Source organism: Solanum pennellii, chromosome 2 (genome assembly GCF_001406875.1).
Source record: "Solanum pennellii chromosome 2, SPENNV200".
In the NCBI taxonomy this organism is placed as follows: domain Eukaryota; kingdom Viridiplantae; phylum Streptophyta; class Magnoliopsida; order Solanales; family Solanaceae; genus Solanum; species Solanum pennellii.
This window is the reverse complement of record NC_028638.1, coordinates 57,638,308-57,657,859: the sequence shown is the minus strand read 5'-3', so window position 1 is coordinate 57,657,859 and position 19,552 is coordinate 57,638,308. Positions and strand designations below refer to the sequence as shown.

The window sequence follows — 19,552 nt, the reverse complement described above, 5'->3', positions numbered from 1 at the left end:
CTTTACATCCCTCTCAAGGAGATCGCCTCTTACCAATTGAGCTGCAGCTCACTCCTTTACATCCCTCTCAAGGAGATCGCCTCTTACCAATTGAGCTGCAGCTCACTCCTTTACATCCCTCTCAAGGAGATCGCCTCTTACCAATTGAGCTGCAGCTCACTCCTTTACATCCCTCTCAAGGAGATCGCCTCTTACCAATTGAGCTGCAGCTCACTCCTTTACATCCCTCTCAAGGAGATCGCCTCTTACCAATTGAGCTGCAGCTCACTCCTTTACATCCCTCTCAAGGAGATCGCCTCTTACCAATTGAGCTGCAGCTCACTCCTTTACATCCCTCTCAAGGAGATCGCCTCTTACCAATTGAGCTGCAGCTCACTCCTTTACATCCCTCTCAAGGAGATCGCCTCTTACCAATTGAGCTGCAGCTCACTCCTTTACATCCCTCTCAAGGAGATCGCCTCTTACCAATTGAGCTGCAGCTCACTCCTTTACATCCCTCTCAAGGAGATCGCCTCTTACCAATTGAGCTGCAGCTCACTCCTTTACATCCCTCTCAAGGAGATCGCCTCTTACCAATTGAGCTGCAGCTCACTCCTTTACATCCCTCTCAAGGAGATCGCCTCTTACCAATTGAGCTGCAGCTCACTCCTTTACATCCCTCTCAAGGAGATCGCCTCTTACCAATTGAGCTGCAGCTCACTCCTTTACATCCCTCTCAAGGAGATCGCCTCTTACCAATTGAGCTGCAGCTCACTCCTTTACATCCCTCTCAAGGAGATCGCCTCTTACCAATTGAGCTGCAGCTCACTCCTTTACATCCCTCTCAAGGAGATCGCCTCTTACCAATTGAGCTGCAGCTCACTCCTTTACATCCCTCTCAAGGAGATCGCCTCTTACCAATTGAGCTGCAGCTCACTCCTTTACATCCCTCTCAAGGAGATCGCCTCTTACCAATTGAGCTGCAGCTCACTCCTTTACATCCCTCTCAAGGAGATCGCCTCTTACCAATTGAGCTGCAGCTCACTCCTTTACATCCCTCTCAAGGAGATCGCCTCTTACCAATTGAGCTGCAGCTCACTCCTTTACATCCCTCTCAAGGAGATCGCCTCTTACCAATTGAGCTGCAGCTCACTCCTTTACATCCCTCTCAAGGAGATCGCCTCTTACCAATTGAGCTGCAGCTCACTCCTTTACATCCCTCTCAAGGAGATCGCCTCTTACCAATTGAGCTGCAGCTCACTCCTTTACATCCCTCTCAAGGAGATCGCCTCTTACCAATTGAGCTGCAGCTCACTCCTTTACATCCCTCTCAAGGAGATCGCCTCTTACCAATTGAGCTGCAGCTCACTCCTTTACATCCCTCTCAAGGAGATCGCCTCTTACCAATTGAGCTGCAGCTCACTCCTTTACATCCCTCTCAAGGAGATCGCCTCTTACCAATTGAGCTGCAGCTCACTCCTTTACATCCCTCTCAAGGAGATCGCCTCTTACCAATTGAGCTGCAGCTCAATTGGTAAGAGGCGATCTCCTTGAGAGGGATGTAAAGGAGCCCTAGGTCACGGGTTCGATTCTCCCTTGAGGCTGCATGCCCATAAGAGGGGATTAAAAGAGCGAATGGCCGCCCATGGCAGAGACAATACCTGAATATGTGAATTCCGAGGGGGTTGTCACAATTTCATTGAGTATTTTTTTTGTATAAATATCAATGAAAGAAAAAGTTATTCAATATAATTTTTAAAATTAAAATTTGAACAAGAGACTTTATGGTTATGCGTCATTCGTAGAAATCAAAATAAATACAATTCCAGTGTTACAGGAATTTACTCCTTTGGAATTCAAGGTTACTTCAGAGTTCAGACTCAACCTCAGCTCTTTATTGCTCTCAACAAAAACGTTATCTTTCTTTTCTTTGTATTGGGTATGAACGACTTTGACAAATATTAGATGAGAAAAATGGGATATTTCTTTTTCATTTTAAAATGATATTATATATCTTCTTTCTATATTTATTTTTGTTGTTGAAAGAATCCAAAGTTTTCCTTTATTGAAGTATGTAATTTGGTCATGTACGATTGAGAATTAACTCAGCTTGTATTGGAATATATTATTGAAAAGAGTACACCATCGAGGTCCACTAACAGTATACCTCGCATTCGAATAAAAAAAACGTATATAATTTTAATACTATAATAATTTGGAGAAGTGTTACTACTTATGGTAATTATTATTACTATTTAACGTCAATTATTCAGTAACAAGTTCATTGAATAAACGCAAATAATAATACATATATATTCTTTAGAAAGTACAGCTAAAAAATAGACGCATAATTTTTTATATTGCTTATCTACGACAATAATTTGGATTTGACTCCTCTTCATTTTTATTCTCTCTTTCCTTAAAGATAACATGACAAAAGTAGAATTAAATGGCCAAGAGAGAGTCGAAGGTTGCGAGTTTAAATCATAAGAGAGGAGAAAAGATGCGAGCTTTTAGGGAGAGTTCATTAAATTTTTTTTTTAAAAATAACTAAGATTTAATTGACAGAAAGCAAATCTCTAGCCATGAATTAATTAATAAACACATTATATATTTGATTTTAAAATTATTATAATCCCATTTATTTAATGGTACTTCTCCTATTTTATTTCACTTCTTTTCTCCTTATTTCTCCTAAATGCAATAAAGAGATTAATTCAAAAAGAAAATAAAAGAACTTTTTTCCTAGTACAATAAATTTTTAAAATTAAATATATCATGTAGTGTCTTTAATCCAAACAAGAACTTTTTTAAAGTTATTATTTCCTACCAACTCAATTGACAGCGTAACAAATAAAATAGGTGCATAATTTTGCCTTCTCTGTATTATTTACGTCAACTAATTGGCCGGCCACTTTTATATATCTTGACGAATATGGTTTAGCATATTCTTTAATGCTATTAAATTCCTAGGTACCGGCGGAGAACACAGAGAAATATATTCAGGTAATAACCTTATAAAAGTTACTAGAGAAATGAATTAGACGTTGAACAATAAATTATGGGTGACCAAAAAGTTGTTCTAGTCACTGGCTGTGCCAAGGGTGGCATTGGTTACGAATATTGCAAGGCATTCGCTGAGCAAAACTGTCGAGTTTTTGCATCTGATGTAGCTCCACGAATGTCTGAAATGATAGATCTACAATCAGATAAAATTGAGACACTTGAGCTAGATGTTGTGTCGGATGAAAGCGTAGAATCTGCAGTGAATTCAATTATATCCAAATGTGGGCATATAGATATCTTGATCAACAATGCTGGAATAGGCAGCATGGGTCCTTTAGCTGAATTGCCTTTGGATTCAATCCGAAAAGCTTATGAAATTAATGCATTGGGGCAATTAAGGATGGTTCAACGAGTAGTCCCTCACATGGCATCGCGGCGCAGTGGAAGTATAGTGAATGTAGGGAGTGTTGTAGGAAAAGTGTCCACCCCTTGGGCAGGGTCTTATTGTGCTAGTAAAGCTGCGGTTTTTTCTATGTCTCACACTTTGAGGATTGAGTTAAGTCCGTTTAATATAGATGTAATTATTGTGGTCCCAGGTGCTATAAGATCAAGTTTTGGGTATAATAGTGTGGAAAGATTGCAGAACTATGAGTGGAAACTTTACAAGGATTTTAAAGAAGCTATAATTGAGCGTGCAAAGGCTTCTCAAGGGAGTAAAGCAACTGACGCATCAGTATTTGCTAGACATGTAGCAAAGAAGGTGTTGAGTCCAAAACCACCAAAGGTGATTGAATTTGGGCATATGATTGGACTTTTTTCTTTCCTTTCTTGGTCCCCTCTTTGGGCTAGAGATTTGTTCTTATCAACTAGATTCAAGTTGAATCGCAAGGTCATTAAGGTGTAATAATAATTTTTTAACTCATCATGATCAGTGTTATTTCTACATGCCTTTTAATCTAATGAAGTGATGATCATATCCTACAGCTATATTCTTTTCCCTTGAATAATAGTTTAAGAAGAAAAAATGGATACGTCCAAAATCTAGTTGTTTGTTGTGATTGGGGAATTGTCGTTTAAAATATTGATCGAAAATGTCTCTCAACTACAATAACCTAGTCATATGTTGAGCGTTTTAAAGTGACACCGAACTCGTACTATCATGAGCACCGAAACGAGTACTCCTTGAAAAGCCCAATATAGTTTAATTCTTAAGCCCTTCTCTTTGGAGACCAAGTTAGTAATAGGTCATGTGTAATATCATTACAGCTACAAGTAGTATAACACACTGTTGTCTCAAATTTGCTGGGCACAAATGGTCTTAGTAGTAATAAACGATGGGGAACCCTTTATATACAGGTAAACCACATTATCCAAAAAAGGTTATTTGACAGGGCCTATTCAAAGAAGGCAGATTCTACATTCCATTATCCATCTGTTTCAACAGCCAAATGGACTTGATAATTTAAATGTAAGAAGGCAATATTTGTTGGGGTAGCAAAGAGGTACTGTACCTTTTTTTTTAACAAAAAATAAATAATTGTTAGGCCATGCACTTTAGACAAATTGTTATTGGCCCGTTGTGTATTTGGTGGAGTTACTCATCATTACTTCAATCAAAAAAGGGTCATCTCTCCCACATTCCATTCTCTATCTTTACTTAGTGTATCGGCAAAATCATTCTCACTGGAAAATTTGTCTCCGTGGAATATTTCATGCAAAATTGCATGCAATATCTAGGAATAGTCAACCCAGTGCAAAATTTTTCACTTGATTCATTCAGAAATTCACCTCTATATTACTGCACCCAGCATAATTCTCCGAAAAAAAAAAATGCTTAGTAAAAGTGATTTGACTGGTACATCACCTTATTTTTTTTGTTTTTCATTCATTGTCCGGTCATCACATTGGTATTGACTTAATTTATCTTCACGGCATAAAGTTTTCCCTTGGGTAAAACAAATGGCGACTAACGTTAATTATGCCACAAAGAAACAAACTCATAGTCACAATTTGCAATGGACTAATGCCTGGTAGAATACTAAATTAATAAAAGTAGCAAAAGATGATTTTTTAAAAAAATTTGCCCGTGCTATGTGCAGTTTTAATATGTGAACCCACCAAACTAATTGGAAAAAAAAAAAAAAAACGAATAAAGTAGAGTAGTGTATATGCAGGCAGTTAAGTGACCAGATGGACAGTATGTGTTGAAAATCTAAAGCTTCGCTTCGGTGATGGCTGTAAAAGGCAATAGGCCACAGCTAATTGATTGTTATATCATGTCTTATTAATACTATCTTTGTAGTTTTATGGCTCCACTCTTTTTCCTCTGACACGTTTACTAAAATCACCATTAATGATTTCACTTGTTACTCATTTAATTCCAACAGATACAATACGGAGTTTGATTTTAATTTTGTTCAACACAATTAAACCAGTGAGGCTGGTGCGTACTTTAATTGCACAGTTTTATTTCATACAACGCCTGCTCTTCTTTTCTTTCTAATAAGTTTTCAGACACATTAATTTTTTGTTTCTTTCTCATAATACACAGTAGAAACACTAATCGAAGAGGTTCGATTCTAATCAACAGTGTTTCTTAAGTAGTAGTACATGTATAGAAAGCAAAAGGGAGAAAAGCAAAAGGATGCAGAGTGGAGCGTAAGAAAAAGCAAAAGAAGATAGATGTCTTTCTCAAACACAGATCCCAATGGAATGCAGGAAGGATGCCCGGCATTTCTTGCTGGAGCTCATTCTTTTTGTTTACTAGTTTAAAGGGACTTGCTTTCATCTCTTTGCAAATCTTTTTAGTGGGATCTATATATATATATACTCTCACACACATATATAGCCCAACTAGTGTTTAGTGAGTCCACAGCTAGAAAACAAAAATAGAAAATGAGTTTGAAAATGGTGTGGTGGGGAACAAAAGAAAGGCTGTGAGTATGATTAGTTTATTTGTCTCCCAATGATTGACTTGCTTTGCTCCAAGAAGAACTTGCTCTGAATCTCTTTTAAAGTGTCGGGATTTTTTTTTTAATTCAATTTCATAGTAACAAAGATGAAGTCTTTGGGTAATGATGACAATAACAACAACAACAACAACAACAACAACTGGCTTGGTTTTTCACTTTCCCCTCACATAAACAGCTTAGAGGGTCCTCTTACTGATCACCATCACAGTACTCAACCTGGTTCATCAAGTGATGTTCAAAGTTCAGTCCCAATTAGATTTTCTCCAACTCATCTCAACTATCCAGCTATGTACTATGAAGGTGACAATGCAACCCTTTTCTCTTCTTTATCAGCTATGCCTCTCAAGTCTGATGGTTCATTATGCATTATGAAAGGTTTCAACAGGTCACAACAACCACAAGGTTTCTAACTCAAAACTTGCCTTCTTTAAATGGGCTTCCTTTTTTCTTTTTTCAACTTTGAGATTCTTGCTTATTCATAGAAAAATCTTATTTTTGAAGGTATGGTAAGTTCAACACCTAAACTGGAAGACTTCTTTGGTGATGCAGCAATGGGGTCTCATCACTATGAAGGTTGTAACAGAGGAGGTATGGCTCACAGTTTGCACAACATTTACTATAACCAACATCAAGATAATGAGACCAGCAATAGTCAAGATTTCTTGAACCATATTCAAGAAAACACTAGACATCAGCAGCAGCAACAGAACTACCCTGATTTCTCAGTATTTAGAGGACATGAAGTGTATCACACAACAGAACAGGGGAAAACAGAGTGCAGCAATCTTCAGGTTCCAACAATGACAGGTGATGAAATGTCTGGTATGAATAACTGGGTGTCAAGAAACTATCAAAATCAAACAGGACATGCACTGGAGCAGAATATGATAGGCTGCATGGCTGATAATGGTGCAGAATCTGGCTCTGTTGGTGCAATGACATATGGAGATTTTAAGTCCCTTAGCTTATCAATGAGTCCTGGCTCTCAATCAAGCTGCGTTACTGGAACACAAACACAACAAATCTCTCCAACTGTCGCAGACTGTATTGCCATTGAAACAAAGAAAAGAGGGTCTGAGAAGGCTAATAATCAAAAGCAAATTGTTCATAGAAAGTCAATTGATACATTTGGACAAAGAACCTCACAGTACCGGGGCGTCACCAGGTAATTAATAACTCTTATTTTGAGGTACTCGTATCATCATATTTTATCTGATTACAGTACTAAATATACTGATTTTACATCTGAATTAATTTAGGCATAGATGGACTGGTAGATACGAAGCTCATCTATGGGACAACAGTTGTAAGAAGGAAGGACAGAGCAGGAAAGGAAGACAAGGTTCCTATCAAACATATTATACATATATATATTTTTTTTTTGATGAATTGTTCTCTTTACTAATATAAAAATGCTTGTTGTTTCTACTTTTTCATGATTATTGTTGGGGATGCATGTCGGTTCTTTCAGTCTATCTAGGTAAATGTTGATTTATATTTCTCTTTGAAATGATTGAGCCATGAGTGTGTATGTATCTTGTTATTAATCAAATGATCATATAATTTAGGTGGATATGACATGGAAGATAAAGCTGCGAGATCATATGATTTAGCAGCACTGAAGTACTGGGGACCCTCCACACACATTAATTTCCCAGTAAGTGGTATTAGATTGCTCGCATAGTAAACACTCTCCACCACTAAACCTCTATGGAGGGTTAAAAGATCATTTACTAATGTAATTTTTTTTGTTTATGCTGTTTGAATTCAGTTGGAAAATTATCAACAAGAGCTTGAAGAAATGAAGAATATGACAAGGCAAGAATATGTAGCTCACTTGAGAAGGTTAGGTCCTTATCTGCTTAAATGTATTCTCTTATAATCTATCGTTATACTATCTTTTTTCCGTACTTAATCAGTATTCATTTTCATTTGTCCAAATTTCTGCAGAAAGAGTAGTGGATTTTCAAGAGGAGCTTCAATGTATAGAGGAGTGACAAGGTTTGATACTCGCTACAATTTAAGTCAGCAATTTTATTACGGAATAGTTATTTTGACACAAAAATTGAAAATTGTTCTTTTTCTCGTTTTGGCTTTAGCAGACACCATCAGCACGGAAGATGGCAAGCTCGTATAGGCCGAGTGGCCGGGAACAAAGACCTCTATTTGGGGACATTTAGTGAGTACATTGTACCATTACCATGCTCTTTGATACTACTTTTTTGTTAATAAGGAGTGTTGTCAATTTTATAGGTAGTAAATCTTTATCTGTTAGTAAAAATGCTCGAGTCTTAAAGTTGGTAGTAAGGCTGATCAAGAACCAATAAGAGTATGTAGAGAACTTTATGTCAGCAAGGCTGGATTTTACTCATAAGGCTGTCTTTCTTTTATGGGAATCTTTCACTTTTTACTGCCTAATCTAAGTCTAAATATGGTTCTCTCTCTTTTTGCTCTTTTCCCCTCATTGTTTTTGTTTTGTTATACACTTCTCTGAATGAAAACTGCTCCTGCATATACTTTGCCTGCCTTTTCAGCATTGCTTTCTCTGATTCAATCTCATTGGATCAATAATTTAATCTAAACTTTTAACAGCTATTATTTGTAGTTATCTTTTAGGTGATGAAACAAGATCCGTTTATATTGTCAATTTATACAAGTTAAACTCTTGGATCAATACTGCAGGCACCCAAGAAGAAGCTGCTGAGGCCTATGACATTGCTGCAATTAAATTTCGCGGTGTAAATGCTGTGACAAACTTTGATATATCAAGGTACGATGTGGAGCGTATTATGGCTAGTAACACCCTTCTTGCTGGGGACTTAGCTAGGAGAAAAAAAGAAACAGAAACAAGCAAAGAAATGTGTAATCAAAACCTTATTGCAAATGCTAGCCATCAGAGTGAAGTTAATATCCAAAATAAAGAGGAGAATGGAAATGCAGTCGAATGGACAATGTCACTTTATCAGTCTTCCTCTCCTGGAGTGGACACAAACTCAATGAGCTCTACCATGCTACAAGGTCAGATGGATGAATCTGCGCGAATTAACACTCACTTATCAAATGATTCTTCACTAGTAACTAGCCTTGGCAGCTCGCGAGAAGTCAGCCCTACCAAAAACAATGGCCACTTGATGCATAATTTCGCGATGCCTCAATCTGCACCAAAGCTAATCCCTAGTCCAGCAACTAATATCACCTCTTGGATCTCATCAGCTCAGTTAAGGCCTAACGTCCCTGTTTTTGCTGCATGGACAGATGCTTAATCATCCAAAATTTCAGTATCTTTTTTTCTTCTTTTATTTGTTTTCTAAATGCAAGTTGATGATAGTTCCAAAAAGCACAATTTGCAAACTTTTATTTATGAATGGATGAATCAATGAGTTAAAATTGTACGAAATGGTTGACTATTTAGAAAAATCCAATTTATAATTAGTGTTATTCTATTTGCGGACCTATATTAAGTACAAAAACAGCTCAATATGTTACCAATAATGCAAAGATGTGATCTTTAGCTTTAACTTTTAAGGCCTTGACCATAACAGGAATTAATGGTGTCTTTTCTCCTATGTATTTCCATTTTTTTTCCTCTTAAAACATCATTACAACATTTCTTTCTTTCATCAACTTTCTCTAAAGGTTATGAACGTGCCAGCCTATTTTTTCAATAAAAGGAGCAAAATAGATTGCCAATTAAGATCTTTGCTGGCTTATTAATTGACTTTAGGTTCTAATTAATTTGCTGCATCTTCTTTCTCTAGTTCCTAATCTCATTCCATATTGCTAATAAATTTTTGGGGACCCCTTATTTTGTAAAGTAAAAATTCTCCCTCCAACTGAAATTAAAGAATTGTAAAAAATAAAATAAAGATAAGTATCATATTTCAAACTGACTAAAAAAAAAAAAAGAAAGTCACACAAATTAAAACGTTTAATATTGCACGCCTTCTTCTGTTTATTTTTCAATCGTTTCATTTTAAAATTTAATCCGGTCATAGACCATGAATATGAAAACATAAAATGTTTTGCCCTTTTAATATCTTACTGAAATTGTTTGAAAATTGTTGTTGAAAAATTTAAGCTACTTGAGAGAGCAAATTTTTTATATGTATTAATTTATCTCTGTTAGTCAAACGAAAGAATAGGGAGCTATATTATTTTGTATTCATCATTTCAATTTGCTTTTGTATTGTTTCAAATTGGACTAATTAAATATGCTGGTAAAGAGGAAATCAAAGTAGCTAAAAGTCTAAATTTACTCTTATCTAAATAAAGCATAACTAAAATAAGTAAAGGATTTGGAATAAAACGTTCCGTCCAGTTAGCAGTGGAATATTTCACACGATGAAAAAGGGTTTGGATACTAAAATAAGACATCACTTAACAGCTGGTACTAAAGAAAAAAGAAACTAGTAAAGGAAGAATTTTTAAAGTCAAAGCGAAGATTTGATTGTCGAATAATTGAGACATTGAATTTGCATCCATATGCTAAAAAAATAACACAATTTTTCTAATATCATGCATTTGTAGATCCGTCCGTACATGACCAGCAGATTAGCTTATGCACCAATTTTCCTTTTTCCCCATCATTTCTCTATCAAGGATGTGATGAACTCCTCATAAGTTATTAATTTGAGAATTTTGATTGTCATGGTAAATAAAGTAAGCAAACTAGTGACTAGTACTCTGTGGTTATTAAATTCCAGACGCAATTGTACTCGATTCTCAAATCTCAACAGCTAAATATGGTTTTAGTATAACTTTAAGGATATCTAGCATCACAAGTGTTCCCCTGGTACAGCAAGATGTAGGTGAAATAAACAGGGTGAGGGTAATCAATGTGTCTTTAATAATAGGGAAATGTTACCAACAACGTAGTCCTTTCATGGTACTGTAATATTAACCTCCCGTGTGCATTATTGAGAATCTTATTATGATGTCCTGTCGGCATGCATACACAACCCAAATATATATTGTCATTTCATACCGGCTTGGGGCTAAGAAAGTAATCATCATATTTTTAGTCTCATGTTGACCTAAAAAACACTAGTGTTTCTTCGTTATTAGGCTCAATTATGTAAATGATACCATTTGAATAATCTTTTCAAAAGTTGAGTCAAACAGCTAGGGGCTCTCTGTTTACTTAGCTACATCTAATACTCTAGATTTGTTATATAATTTTATTAAGGTCTAAATAATTTTACCATAGAGTTATTCTGTTTTATTTGTTAAAAGTCTTGAAAGTGTGAAGGGGCAAGCACAGATACATGAACATGCTATGTTCAAATGTCTTATGATCTAGCAAATTACAGAATATGGTCACATCAAACCAAATCTATTAAGAACTTCAAAAATTTATAAATTCATAGATGAATAATGTAGTGCAGGTTATAATAGTGGGTGTGACCATTCTTTGCTGGACGCGAAAATTGCATGGGCTCAACATGGAGAACGGCCCAAGTTCTGTTAAGCCTGTAAACATTTGATGTGCTAACTGTTGGTCGATTTCCTCCTACGCTAAGACTTGAAATGCATCAAAATCAATTTCTAGCTAAGTTTTAATTTCGTATCGATAATCAAGGTGTAAGTGCACGAATTGCTGATTTTAGAACCCCATTGAAGTTTAGTCACTTCAAAGTTAACCTTCGCTAACCCAAAAGCGAAAAACTGCTATCAAAAGCATCTTTTGTAGCCACACAAAATGATATTGAGCCATATTTCTTAAGTCAAAAGAAAACAAGGAATTATTCTTATTCAGTACTACTGTGACTTGAAGTAACGAAATGTTTAGTTTAGATTAATCAAGTCATTATTAAAGACCATTTCATAGCCTCACGATGTTTCATTAGTTAAGAGGTCACAATTTAAATAGAAATGTAGGAAAAGAAAAACAAATCTATTACTAGCATTGGTCACAACTGTTGCCAGCAATAGAATTAGTCCCACAAGCTTATTGGCCAACTCACTAAATCTTGAATATCAGAAAAACAAATCAATAAATGGCAAACGATTGGTGGTACTAAAAGAAAGGTGGAGACTCATATATAATAAGTAGCACAAGAAGTCATTATTATTGATACGTTTTCTCCTATCTTTTTCAGGTCAGCCTAATAATAGAAAAGAAAAGAAGTTGTTACGTGTGCTTCCCCAGAGTTGGTAAATCACCATCAGGACCAAATTCTGGATAAAAAGTTTTGTCGACCATAATATCTAACCAGACAACAATCTCTCCACATCAATGATCTATGAGGTTGCCGCATGTTTGAACTTTGTCATACCAAGTATCTCTAGAAGATTTTGACACAATTGTCTTCTTCCCTAACCTGATTGGAACATTAGTTACAAGAGTGCTAAATAGCACCCACTACGAATACAAATTTAATTAACATAAATAGGAATATGAAGGCAGACAAGAGGGTTGCTCAGATAGTAAACACTCTCAGTGGCGTAGTTATTGTCATTTCTGATTCGTTGGAAAAATTACGTTATATATATATATATATGTCAAATTCTATATATAAAGTTGGACACCCTTGACAAAATATATGTCTTTGCCACAGTGGCAATGAGTGTCATTTAAATGAAGGAGTTTCAGGTTTGAACCTCAAATAACATAATATTTTTTTATTTTAATTTGACAATTACACACTTTTATCCTTGGACACCCTTAATAAATATTTTAGCTCCGCCACTGAACGCTCTACTTCTCTGACCTTAAATTTGCAGATTTTAGTCACGAAGAGAGCGGAGAAGATAGGAGCAAGGGTGAAAAAAAAGAAAAGACGAATTTTGAAGTTGAGAATTTTTTTTAGCAATGTGAAGTGTAATAACAAGTTCAATTATTTCAATAGGTGATCAAACAAGGGCACCTTTTCTAATAATTCCCATATATCACTTCAAAAGAAAAGAGAATAAGAAACATAGCGATGACCAATAATGTAAGGCACTTAAAATAAGTGGAGATCCACCATTTCCAATTATTTGTCCATGGTACGATACAAGTGGAAAATATACATGGAAAGATTGAATAGTACTACTTATTACACCCTTGAGATAGATCCACCATGAATGTCGTTATCAATGGTGCTCCATATATATAAGCCCTGTTACTTAGTACGTACGACATTGAATGAACTTGTTTACCAGCTGACCAATTTTACCGAGAGCACATGTATGTACCTAACTTTGCTATATGTTAAGTTGCCTTCACCTTTGTACTCTTCTTCACACGCATCCTCAATCACTTGATCAAAGTCACAAGTGGATCTTTAAAATATTTCTTAGTACGATCCATCCTTTTTATATCAACATCATAGAGAACAAACAATATAACAGAATCTGAAAATCGATTCCAAAGAAAACTTTGTTGTTATAGAAAAATTTAATTTTTATACTAATCTCATTGACTCTAAATCCTCAATTTGTCACGGATGAAATTAAAATGGGCTAATACGTGGTGTCAATTAATTTCAATAGATTTTATTAGCAATGTTCCTATTTCAACTGACAAAGTAATATTCAATCTCTCTCACACATGCATGCAGAAAAAATGACATTGTCTAGCATATTCCAAGAAAACTTGGTAAGGTGGTAGCAATTGAAGTGACAAAGGGAGAATGAAGATGTTACTGACCAAGGAAATGGATATTTGTTGTCTGAGGGACCAGGTGCCTGGAGGGTACTACTACTGCACTTTGTTCATTTATTGGTGACTCCACATGACAATAAAAGCAAGGGCCTAACAAATTCCAAGAAGCCATACATAGGCCCACATTTTACTCCCACAAAATATTCCATGGGCCTCTCCCCTGGACTACGAATTTAAAATTTAAAGTTTATATATTATAAATTCTAATTTAAGTTTAAAATGGATTTTTAAGACAAAAATTGAGTTTTGACTCAAACTATTCGATTGGATTGTGTCAAATGCACACCATAATCGGTATATCTGCCCTTGTTTCTAGGGCAGTTAAGAGTGTTTTGGTTACATATCCGATCGAATCCCATACGAATAATAAATGTATTTATTAAAACTACTAAAAGTAATTCTGAATTTATAATTTTGAAAGTGCAATGAATTCAGTACTATTAAGATTAAGTTTGAGTCTGGGATATGCCATTATAAGGTAGCTTATATATTTAATAAGAGAAAAAATCAAAAAATAAAAATATAAAAACAGCTAAGGGAAAGGGACTTGTGTGTTACGCAATTTCATATAATTTGATAGTGAAATTTTGAGAAAATGATAATATCTGATTTAATCCTCTTCCATGAATGGTAGGTACCTAAACTTTTTCAGTCTGGCCTAGTTGACCCATGAATATTGATCCATCATTTTTCAAGTTTCGACCCACACCCAACAGTGTGTTTCCTTGTAGAAGCTAATGCTCAATTCTTGTAACATCACATAACATATAATTTTGACTTTTTCTTCACTTTTTTTTTTTTGGTTTCGTTTTACTTTTCTATTTATATATTTCTTGAGTATTTTGTGATTTTTAGGTTATATTTATTATTTATACAAAGGAAAGCAAATTTGCCTCTAGCTCAAACCATTTACAATGTCTAGTGCCTAGTGGTTATACAATGACAGAACAATATTTGATGTAACTTTTCCTTAAGGACTGGTAATTTGGTTAGATGGTATGGGCTGATTAGGAAAGTTCATTGAGATGGGCTAACTGGATTGGGCTATGTTGGATTCAATGTCTCAATATTTCACCTTAATTCCAAAAAAAAAAAAAAGGCATTTAGTTTTATAGTAAAACTTGGGACAGATAATTCCGAGTTGACAACTGTAGAAAACACAATTAACTTATAGAAATGAAATTCCAATAAACAAATGAAGAATTAAACATGAGATTCCGGGGGAATAAAATTTTATACCATCTTAAGGAATCTCGTCTCGCTTGAGAAAAGAAGACGCAGTTAAAACGGAACACATCAATTATTTTGGGAGAGTTACACTAGTAAATAATTTGGATTAGTTTAAGGTTAGCCACATTCCACTGAGTGAGAAGTTTTTTTTTTTTTTTTTGGGCTTGATTCATTATTTTTCTTTTCTTTTTGACCATTCTAATTAATTATTCTGTTATTTAACTATAGTCACATGCAATACATGTGAGCGCTACTTAGACAATGGTTGAGCATTTAAGCAACTAGTAGGGTATTAGGTACACCAATAAATTTAATTTCTACTAAATATATTTTTCAAAAGAACTATGAAATTGGAAAAGAGCCTCTTCAAAAGAAAAAGGTATCATTAATTTAAGAATGTATACACAAGAAATGTAATAAAGCATTAAAAAAATTGTATGGTGTGAGATAATTCAGTTATAACTCCCCTCTTTCTGTTTTTGGGCACCATTTTCTTCTGGAAAAAATTTATTCAGTAGTATCTAAATTAAGCAAAAAAAATTTACCTTTCTTCTTATAAGGCATATCATTTAATTATGTTTAATGGATACATAAAATTTTATATGCTTCCCCTTCTTTTTTCTTTCTTTTTTTGTATGGTTTTTTCTTTAGATCTGCAAACATCAAGTAGTACTTATTTAATCATGTGAATTATAATCATGAGTCTCAATTGAGTACTAGGTTATTTACTTATTTATTTGTATGACTTCTTCTTTAGATTTACAAGAATCACTATCACACATTCAAAAGAATGAAAATTATGATTTCACAAATTATGTTGGGTGAGTCAATGAATTTAAGTGTGAGTTTTATTTTTTATGCATCACAGATTTGCTCAAATTGATGAATTCTTTTATAAATTGTATCAGATTTAACATAAAATTGTGATGAATTAGTCCGTCACAAATATTAGGATCACAATCTGTGTTTTTCTTATAGTGGACAGGATATGACTTGAGGTATAATTTTATATTTTTCAAAAGAAATTGTTCATGAAACATGCTACATTGACAAGATAAATTTATGTTATTTAATTGTCAACAAATTTTGCCTCGGTCTATCTCGTTCAATTATTTACAGCTCCAACCTTATTGGCACACTTGTTAGTTTGTTTAATTTTTCTCATATGAATTAAAAGCATTCAACCAAAATAATGTACGCCCATATTGGTATACGATCGCTTGCGTCCATTTAGGATCTCTTGGCTGAAGAATTTAGGCTACGGTACTCCGTCTTTTTTCCTTATTTTCCCTATGAGCGACAACATTAATTTTACTTGAAAGCTCGTAATTACTTTGTGCTTATAGTGAAATATTGTGAGTTTCAAAAGATAATAGTAATTACATGAAAGATTAAGAAAAGGGCGCGAAGATCTTTTAAAATTGAATAAAAGTTAAATGCAAAAACAAAAAAAGGGTTATGTAGCATCAAGTGTTCAGAGGACAAAAAATGGAATAGTCGTTTTCATAGGCGTTCAAGTGTGCTCCACAATACAAAAAATGAATAACTCAATGCGCACTCTCTCTCGTGCCTCTATTTTCCCCTTCTCCTTTCACTTTCACCTAACACTCTTCCAGTTCTTTAATTTTTCTTTGGTGATTTGCCATTGTAGAATGAGTGCTCTGCTGCCTGGCCCCAAAATCACATCTCTTTCTCTCACTTATTTGGTCTCAAACCATTACATAAAGTATGACTTAAATAAATGACTGAAATAAACTCATTCTCAGCAGCACACCAACACGACACTTTTTAGTTTTTATTAATTCTCTACTCCCTCCCCTTTTTTCTGTTACTATAAATTAAATGGTACAGTCATAGAATGGAATAACAGAAATCCCTCTTATTATTTTTTTTTTGTTTCTTCTCTCCAACAAAGTTTTATTAAACAAAAAAGAAAAAGAGAGAACACAAGCCTCTTTTTTTCCCCCTTTATTTCTCTTACTGCGGCTCTGCCTCTGCCGCTGCTAACGTTGTTTGCTGACAAATTTCAGAAAAAGAGTAAAAAAGAGAGCCACCACCTCCTACAATATTCTTGATTTTTCTCTCTCGTTTCTCATTTCACTTTAGCTAAATGGGTATTTGGAGCAACCTAGTTGTGCTCCTTGTTATTTTCCCTTTTTGTACATCAGATCCAAACGATGAGATGTGCTTGACTCATCTCAGTCAATCTTTACAAGACCCTCTGAAGAATCTTCAAAACTGGACTAAATCCTCTTTCGCTAAACCTTGTGATGGGTTCACTTCATATCTACAAGGGGCAACTTGTAACAATGGCCGAATCTACAAATTATCCCTTTCCAATCTCTCGCTTAAAGGTACCATTTCTCCTTATCTCTCTAATTGCACCAATCTACAAGCTCTTGACCTCTCCTCCAACGCAATATCCGGCCCAATACCTCTAGAACTCCAATTCCTAGTCAATCTGGCTGTTCTCAACCTCTCAGCTAATCAACTTTCAGGCCCAATTCCTGAACAGCTCGCCATTTGCGCTTACCTCAACGTCATCGATCTTCATGATAATCAGCTTAATGGGCTTATCCCCCAGCAACTAGGCCTCCTTGTACGGCTATCCGTTTTCGACGTATCCAACAATAGATTATCGGGTCCGATACCAGCCTCACTGGGTAACCGGAGCGGAAACTTGCCCCGATTCAATGCCAGTTCGTTTGATGGGAATAAGGATCTTTACGGGTACCCATTGCCACCCAAAAAGAGTAATGGGCTATCAGTTTTGGCAATTGTAGGGATCGGATTAGGAAGTGGATTCTTGAGTTTGGTGCTAAGTTTTACTGCTGTTTGCATATGGTTGAGAGTTACTGAGCAAAAATTGGATGCTGAAGAAGGAAAAATCAGTCATCTTATGCCTGATTATTGAAGAAACACAAAATCATACTTTTCAGATTACAGGTATCTTAAATTCTTTATGAGGCTGCTCTGTTTTGCCCCTTTTCTTTTTTAATTTGGGTTTAAATTTTCCTTTTCTATTGAGGAATTAAAAATTCACCCATTTCCTAGTTTTTGGCTTTTCATTTTTTACAGCATTATTTTTCATTTTGCTTAGCTTCGTTTTTCTAACATTTGACCCCAATATGTAAAGAATTGAAGAAAATTTGGAATTGAGTTTGTAGTACATAATTACTTTTAGCATTAATCTGTATTCTAATTTGATGCCCGGGCAGTGGGTTGGCTTGTGTCCACTCCAGGTTGTACAAATTATACGTGGAGATCGTACTTATCCTAATATTAAAAAAATAAGGCAAATCGTGCGTATATTTTAGTAGCAAATCATAGAAAAATGTACAGCTCTATTCCAACACCACGACTTGTTGTTTGTAGTTTAGTTTTTTGTTTTTGGAACAATCACAGAAGCACCCAAGATGGTTTTGGTTCCCAACCCAACCATTTGATGACTAAGAAGCCATGGGTTTTACTTTTCACTTTCATTATTTGTTGTCTTATGCATCCAATTGATGATCGGTTTTGATTGTGAATTCAGAAGATTGAATATGTATACGCTACAATTCGGCAAAAGGATATTTAATAAAAATACATAGTTAGGGGAATTCAAATGTTAGGTTGTTGCCAACATTTAAGTAAAAATATATTTGTGGCGCCTTGTTTGGTACAATCACGTTTGTTTACGCGTTGTTATAATGAGGGAGTACTGGTCTACAAATTTTGCGCAACAAATAGCCAGCAAAATCCGGAATATGTATTCTACCAACAATGTTTGTTTGGATTCTATAATAAATAAATACTCCTTCTATTTCTTTTTACTTATTTTATTTTAATTTTTAAGTGTTCCGTTTACTTGTTATTTTTTACAAATCACCTATTTACTTCTAATTTTTGACAAATATAAAAAATATTTTTTATTTATTATATTCTCAATTTATTTAAAAAGTCAGAGATAAAATAATAAATTTATTATGTTTAATTATTATTTTCTTAATATATGTGTCAAGTGCAAAATGACTAAGTAAATAGTGATACGGAATATACACTTTTTGTGGCGTTTAATTTGTAAAAAAGAAGATCTGATTTGAATAGAAACTTTATGGATCTTCCTTCTTTTTTTACTCGTTTTTGCCCCTGATTTTAGGTTTCTGCTTAATACAGGTGCTTAATTTCTACTCCATCCGATTGCTTTTGCCTAATTCTGAATGGACTTTGCACTCTTTGAGAAATAATGCCTGAAGTAAATATTTTGTGGGAGAATAGTATGAAAAAACAAATTATTAATTTAAAATAAATATTAAAATTATAGTTTTATTTAATTCTAATTTGTAGCAGATACTTTTTTATTCGTGTCTCTTTTCAGAAATTTCGCTCACCACTCTCTAGATTGCTACTCTCCCTCGCCTCTCTCACTTTATGCAAACAAAAATGTATAAATTGTGTTTGTGTTTTTATAAAACGAGAGAAAGTTGTATATACAAATACATATCTCTTCCTCCTATACACTTCCTTATAATTATACAATACAATATTTTCTTAACTAGTTTTTTTTTTGTCTCTCTCTTTCTCGCTTTAAAAAAACACAGATCATACAAAATACAATGTAAAATTTGTGTCTCTATAAGGTGAAAGAGATTTATATACGAATCTATCTGTATACAAAAATACAATTATATATACATATACAAATTTATATTTTAATACATATATATATATATATATA

At 34.6% G+C, this 19,552-nt stretch overlaps 3 protein-coding genes across 6 annotated transcripts; all 3 read left to right on the top strand.

Moving 5' to 3' along the window:
- The first annotated feature begins 2,899 nt into the window (after window positions 1–2,899).
- On the top strand, window positions 2,900–3,972 carry LOC107010688 (3-oxoacyl-[acyl-carrier-protein] reductase FabG-like). The gene has a single exon (XM_015209979.2). The coding sequence runs from the start codon at window positions 3,041–3,043 to the stop codon at window positions 3,887–3,889; it is 849 nt and encodes a 282-aa protein (XP_015065465.1). The 5' UTR covers window positions 2,900–3,040; the 3' UTR covers window positions 3,890–3,972.
- Window positions 3,973–5,424: 1,452 nt separating this feature from the next.
- On the top strand, window positions 5,425–9,421 carry LOC107009129 (AP2-like ethylene-responsive transcription factor ANT). 4 transcript variants are annotated; one of them, XM_015208404.2, is made up of 9 exons: window positions 5,425–6,359; window positions 6,507–7,122; window positions 7,217–7,299; window positions 7,429–7,437; window positions 7,526–7,614; window positions 7,729–7,802; window positions 7,908–7,958; window positions 8,057–8,136; window positions 8,640–9,421. In XM_015208404.2, exons 1-9 carry the CDS (start codon window positions 6,044–6,046, stop codon window positions 9,218–9,220), a joined length of 1,899 nt encoding a protein of 632 aa, XP_015063890.1. In that variant the 5' UTR covers window positions 5,425–6,043; the 3' UTR covers window positions 9,221–9,421. The 4 variants fall into 4 exon arrangements, with proteins under 4 accessions (XP_015063890.1, XP_027770067.1, XP_015063888.1 ...); XM_027914266.1 differs by having other exon boundaries at window positions 5,426–6,257; window positions 6,459–7,122; XM_015208402.2 differs by having other exon boundaries at window positions 5,434–6,359; window positions 6,459–7,122.
- A 6,967-nt stretch (window positions 9,422–16,388) lies between these two features.
- On the top strand, window positions 16,389–19,148 carry LOC107009254 (receptor-like protein 44). The gene is made up of 2 exons (XM_015208560.2): window positions 16,389–17,778; window positions 18,991–19,148. Exon 1 carries the CDS (start codon window positions 16,943–16,945, stop codon window positions 17,744–17,746), a length of 804 nt encoding a protein of 267 aa, XP_015064046.1. The 5' UTR covers window positions 16,389–16,942; the 3' UTR covers window positions 17,747–17,778; window positions 18,991–19,148.
- The last annotated feature ends 404 nt before the right edge of the window (window positions 19,149–19,552 follow it).